The sequence below is a fragment of the Notothenia coriiceps genome, unplaced genomic scaffold (assembly GCF_000735185.1).
Source record: "Notothenia coriiceps isolate Sejong01 unplaced genomic scaffold, NC01 NC01_scaffold00023082, whole genome shotgun sequence".
Taxonomy (NCBI): domain Eukaryota; kingdom Metazoa; phylum Chordata; class Actinopteri; order Perciformes; family Nototheniidae; genus Notothenia; species Notothenia coriiceps.
Window position 1 is genome coordinate 1 of NW_011355783.1, and position 5,699 is coordinate 5,699.

Below are 5,699 nucleotides of genomic sequence, written 5' to 3' on the forward strand. Positions count from 1 at the left end.
CCAGGTGTGTGTGTGTAGAGCGCCAGGTGTGTGTGTGTGTGTGTGTGTGTGTCTGTGTGTGTGTGGGCATGCGCACACACATGCGCATTTAGTGTGAGGGAGAGAGGGAGTGGGGGAGAGAGAGGGAGAGAGGGGGACCGATGCTAGCAGGGATCGTGATGTTAGCATCTGGTTAGCTAGCTGCACTAACGGACATAAGGAGCTGTTTCCACAACAAGCTGGAGGAGAGTCCTCTCCTGTCAGACTGAGGGGCTCAGGTGAGCTAAAGGACTCTTGAGTGTTTAGAACGGTTTTGTCACAAATTATTCAAAAGATTATTTCCGCGGCACACCTTCATATGATCATTATAGTTATACAAACAATAAGAGAATAAATGAAAAACAGGTATGAAATAGCCTACTATATGGCAGTAAAACAAGAATACAGTTTAATGTGATTTGTAAAATATCCATAAAGAAAAAGAAAATCTGTTTACAGTTCTGTTTCATATGGCTGCTGAGAGAGGTATCCATAGATCTCTTCATGTTGCTCTCAAAGTGCACCAGATTGATGCTTTCAACTTCAATATTTAAAAAATAATCTTCCCGCGGGAGCATCCCCCCGGACCCCCCTAGAGGAGCCCCCCGGACCCCCCTAGAGGAGGTGAGGTCCGCCCCCCAATAGCACTTTACCCCTGCCTATATGCCGTGAGCTGATTATGGAGCCTTCATTGTAACAGTAATTCAGATGCAATTAGCCTATATAAAAGGCCTCAAATTGGAAGCATTGTCTGGGCCGTCTTTTTCACTCAATTCTGCAATAGGTAGATCTCGCCTTTCACTTAGGCCGAGGTCGGTGATCTTGGGCTTAAAAAGGTTGGTGACCACTGCTCTACAGGAATCCCAAAAATATATGGTAGAAGGGTTGAAGTCCTTCCCCCAGTTGACTTGAACTGGCGGCCCTTTGCTTCCCATGCTAAGTCCCTACAGATTGAGGGACTTGCTACAGCCGCCCCAAAGCATAGGCAGTCTGTCATTATTTGATTGCAAGTGGCCTGTAATGGCCTGTAATGAGAGGAGCGTATATATGGTTTGTGTGCTGTAGTAGCAGAAATTGAGACGTAAGGGTTAGGGTTTAGGCTAACGCACACTCTTCTTAGGAAAACCTACTGCAGCCTGCTTCCAATTGGAAATGGTAGTCATCCTTTTACTTTGTTCATGTTTCTATCAAAAGTGTTGTAGCCCTGTGTGTACCTCTGTGATGAGCATCCGTGAAGCCATGGTGAGCCTGGTCCTCGGAGAGAAGTGGTCGGTGATCATGATTCTCATGCCCGCCTCAGAGAAGGACAGCTGGTGGGGGTAGGCTGACAGCAGCTCGTCCACCATCAGCACAGAAGGCTTCCTGTGGTGGTTCGCTGTGGGAAACACACACATGCATCTTCAATATTCCATACCTCGTGACATCGTGCTAGAACATACAGTTCTTTAACACACAAATCAAATCCTAGATCATGTATTCTTAAACGTTTTTTTTTTTAACTAAGCTTAAAAAGTGGGAGAAGATGGAAAAAGTTAGCATGGCTCTGTCCTGGGTTAGATAATGCACATGCGCAATGGAGTGGTGTAGGAATTCAGGAGTCCTAAAACCAGGAAATTAGCATTTTACCACTGCCGGTGTCCTCGTCTCGTAATCAACGTTTATATAAGATCTGTAGTTAAAAACAAAGCTAAAGAGATTTTATTTATTTTTGTATTACTACCCCGACAGGTTAATGTGTGGAGTTTTTATGTATGTTAGAAACGACTGTTGCTAACAGGTTGATAAATGAGACAGCTAAATGTTGTCACACCGAACATTTTCTGCCTTTAGCCTAGCGGTGGTGACGTTATGTCATGCCACCGTCATGCAGTTGTTTTTACATTTTAACTTCTCCAGATCGCATTTACACTCAACAATCATAAAAGTGGTGTTAATATGTGGAGATTATCCTACTTAACAAAAAGTGTAAGTATCATAAACATAAAAAAGAACCTTTCTTCAGTAGAACAGATGTAGCATCACAGCCATCTTCAAGCTCGCCGTTAGAGGCCACTCCATTTCTCAGACTGGACAAATTCTTCGTCCGCCTCTCCAGAAAACGAACAACGTAGGAGTTCATCCTGAAACAAAGGTCAAGACTAATTCACATCGAACATTTATGTTGAAAAAAGAGCAACAGGAAGTGATCATTCTGACGCCAACTGATAATCACCGACTTAAAACATAGCATAGTTGTAATGATCAAAATCTTACTGATATGATTAAATGGGTTAGCTGTGATCAACCGGTAGGGGACTCCTGTTTTGTCCCGTTTGTGTTCTTTAAGAAAAACTTACTTCATTATGAAAATGTAGACGAAATACATCAGAACCAACGTCAGAGCTTCCCACCTGGAAAACACAGTTTGGATAAATTACCATGTGAATCCTTTGTTCTTATTTTTCATTAATTGTAAACATTCAACACTTTTAAAGTTTAGACTTACCAAACAATTTTTTCGTCATATATGAACTGTAATATGAAAGAGGGAAAAATTACAGAAGTGAAAATCAGATATTTAAATGTGCAATTAAAACAGCTTTTAAAAGCATGATTATTGTAAATTCATAAAGGTGAAGAGGAAAATGAAGACAAACATCTTCTCTCTTTGATACACCTGTGTGTTGTTTCTTGACACAGCTAACAACTTAGGAGACGACTGTTGGAAAACGATAGTCTCAACACTGTACGTTACCGTAGTGATACACTAACACCAACAAATGTTACTGTGTTATTGTGAAACAACACAGAAAATGTAGATTAAGGCTTCTGTTTAACACGATAACATTGTGAATGATGTTCATATAGTTGGTTACAAAGAGCATAATTACATGTGGACACATCAGGACCACTTAAGTTTGGTGATAAAATCTATTAATATTTCCAGAGAATGCAGGATGAATCTTTGTATTTGCAAAGTTTGCGACTCTGGGTCGTATCAAGCTGTTCCTTACCACTATGAGAGCTGTGATCGACAGGGTGTAGTATGTAGAGTCTCTGATGAGAGGCCAGCGGGTGAGATGGATTGCCTGAGAAAGAGAGAGAGAGGCCAAACTTACAGACAGGCTGCACAAGGAGTCAACATTTTATTGAAATGGAAATATGGACTATTGCATTAATAATGTATTTTTTAGGTGTAACCAAAAGTGATTTTCTTTCTCAGAATTCTGACTTTATTTTTAATATAATAATTAACTTTTGGTCAGATCTAAACAAAAATTCACATGGCTCTCATCCTCGTGTGTAGGTGCAATATTCAAATTGCAGGAAGAACACTATTTGTTAAAGGCTTAATATGTAGCCTACTGCATATATACATTTTGAAGGAAGAATTATCGAGCTGCAGGACTATCCCAACCTAGAAGATCATCTTTGAAAAATACTCCCACCATTATCAGTTAATATATTTTTCAATCATAATAAGAATTCTAATCAAAAACGATTAATCTCTCCATTATCGTGAATCATTGCAAATTGCAAAATCAGTCAAAAATAAAAATAATCTCAATTTGTCCAAACCATGCAGCCCAGGCACACACTGCTGAGTCACACATCCCACAATGCACTCACTGCTTTGCACTTCTAACAGGATAAAGCAGGCTCTGTGTGTGCTTGTTTGTGTTTGTGCATGTCTCTTTTGGGCTTGCATAACATGCAATCTAAATAAGAATTTCCAGTCTGCCTTTCTCCCAGGATTACAGCAGGGAACGAGAGACACATAACAGTTGATTCAGACGAGAGAGAGATTGTATTATTCATTTGAGGTTTTACTTTCATTTTTTGTATCAACTTAGGGGTAATGCAGGAAATTGAAATATTATTCTATGAGAACATCATATCAGCACATTGTCAGCTAATGGGTGGATGGATGCAGGAATGAGTATTGAAATGACTAGTAGTAGTATAGAAATGACTTAGTACTGGACATTAATTAGCATAACACAAGTTCTCACACCATCTCTAAATCAATGATTAGATTAGAACTGTGGTTAACCCAAGCAAGATTTTCACATTTAGTTATACGACATGAAATACGTCAGAAATTACCCCAATTGTTAATGTGCAAAGCTTATATGTGCCTTAAAAAAAGGGGGTAGCTAATAAGTGGCTAAATGAGACTGCAAAATGTTGTTATGTCATACAATAGCCCCCTTTAGCTTAGCAATGCCTGAGTTAAGATATGTGGTTAGGTGACTAAATGAGTATACTTAACGTCCTCATGCTAAACATTAGCCTTCTCTAGCTTAGCAGTGGTTATGCCTGTGGTCTTAATTTTCTACTTCTAGCAATTGAATTTACGCTTCAAAACCAAAAAAGTGGTGTTAATGTGTGGCGATTATCCTGCAAAACAAAACGTCTAAGTATCATAAACGTGTGTTTGCAACAGAGCCTATTTTCTGCCACGAAAAAGATGTCATCACTGATCCACTCTGTAGTGCAGTGTTTAAAATGCTTCATAAATGTCTGAGTGAATATTGGTAGGAGGAATACTAAGTTTGAGAGATAAAGAGCCATAAAAACACTACTGATAAGGTTTTGTGTGTGTGTGTGTGTGTGTGTGTGTGTGTGTGTGTGTGTGTGTGTGTGTGCGTGCGTGCGTGCGTTTTGGACTGTACCTGTACGGCAAATATGCCACACACTCCAATAATACAGAGGATGTTGAAGACGGCGGAGCCAACGATGGTGCCGACCCCGACGTCACCTTTCGTGATGAAAACTCCTGTAAACACAAATACCCATTACCCACTTTACAAACATTGTGTTCACATTTTGGGGATATAACTTTGCTATGATTGTAAAAGAAATAACAATAATTTTCAATTGAAGCTTGGGTATTTTCATTGTTATATTTCTGAAATCTCTTCACAAGAAATTCTCTATTTGTTTGTTTTCCTTTTTCTTTGTATACTGTCACATAAAGTTAAAAAATCGTTTGTAATCTTATTTTATCCCTACAACTTTGTGAAACAACATACACATTGCAATAAAAAATAATTATCTGGATATGAAAATGTACAGAATACCAACAATTAATACAAAATACACATAATTATAACAAAAGCAGGCTATTATGAGACCAGGGGCCGTATTCACAAAGCATTTTATCTTACCGCTAGGAGTGCTCCTAACTCGCGCTAAAACATTTTACGTAGGAGTTTTTTCTTAAAAGTTATTCACAAAGCCGCTGAGACCTACTCATACTAAGGATAAATCACTAAGAGTGAACTAAGAGTGACGCGCCGTTGCTATGGATTACGTCGATTCTCGTGCATTAGTTTAGAAGCGGTCAGTACGGTGATTGGTTGTTCAGAGCAGGCGGTCTCGGTGAAACTCATCCGCAACATCCCACAAACGAGCCCACTAAAACAAGGAAATAGCCTAGGCTAGAAATGTATTCCTATCAAATAGTTATGGACAGTGCAGTTAGCAGAATACACGCATGATGACAAGTTTGTGCAGACCACGATAATGACGTTGTATATGCACGTTAAAGAGAGAGAGCAAACAATAAAAATACGTAAATTGCATTAAATCGAGGAGGCAATTAAAAGCACCCTGCAAACTATTATCCAATGAGCATATTTCCAGCACTTAAACACTTTCAATAACAGCCCATACCGCCGTTCAAGTCCCCCTATCAT

General features: G+C 39.4%; 1 protein-coding gene across 1 annotated transcript in view; it reads right to left on the reverse strand.

Moving 5' to 3' along the window:
• Positions 1 to 1,232: 1,232 nt before the first annotated feature.
• LOC104954235 (sodium/potassium/calcium exchanger 3-like) overlaps positions 1,233 to 5,699 on the reverse strand; it is a gene marked incomplete at both ends in the record, with an annotated part of 11,396 nt that continues 6,929 nt past the window's right edge. The window contains 6 exons of the mRNA XM_010781312.1: positions 1,233 to 1,393; positions 2,011 to 2,138; positions 2,355 to 2,408; positions 2,504 to 2,529; positions 3,012 to 3,086; positions 4,674 to 4,777. Coding sequence (XP_010779614.1) covers positions 1,233 to 1,393; positions 2,011 to 2,138; positions 2,355 to 2,408; positions 2,504 to 2,529; positions 3,012 to 3,086; positions 4,674 to 4,777 — 548 coding nt within the window. The remainder of the gene's footprint in view (positions 1,394 to 2,010; positions 2,139 to 2,354; positions 2,409 to 2,503; positions 2,530 to 3,011; positions 3,087 to 4,673; positions 4,778 to 5,699) is intronic.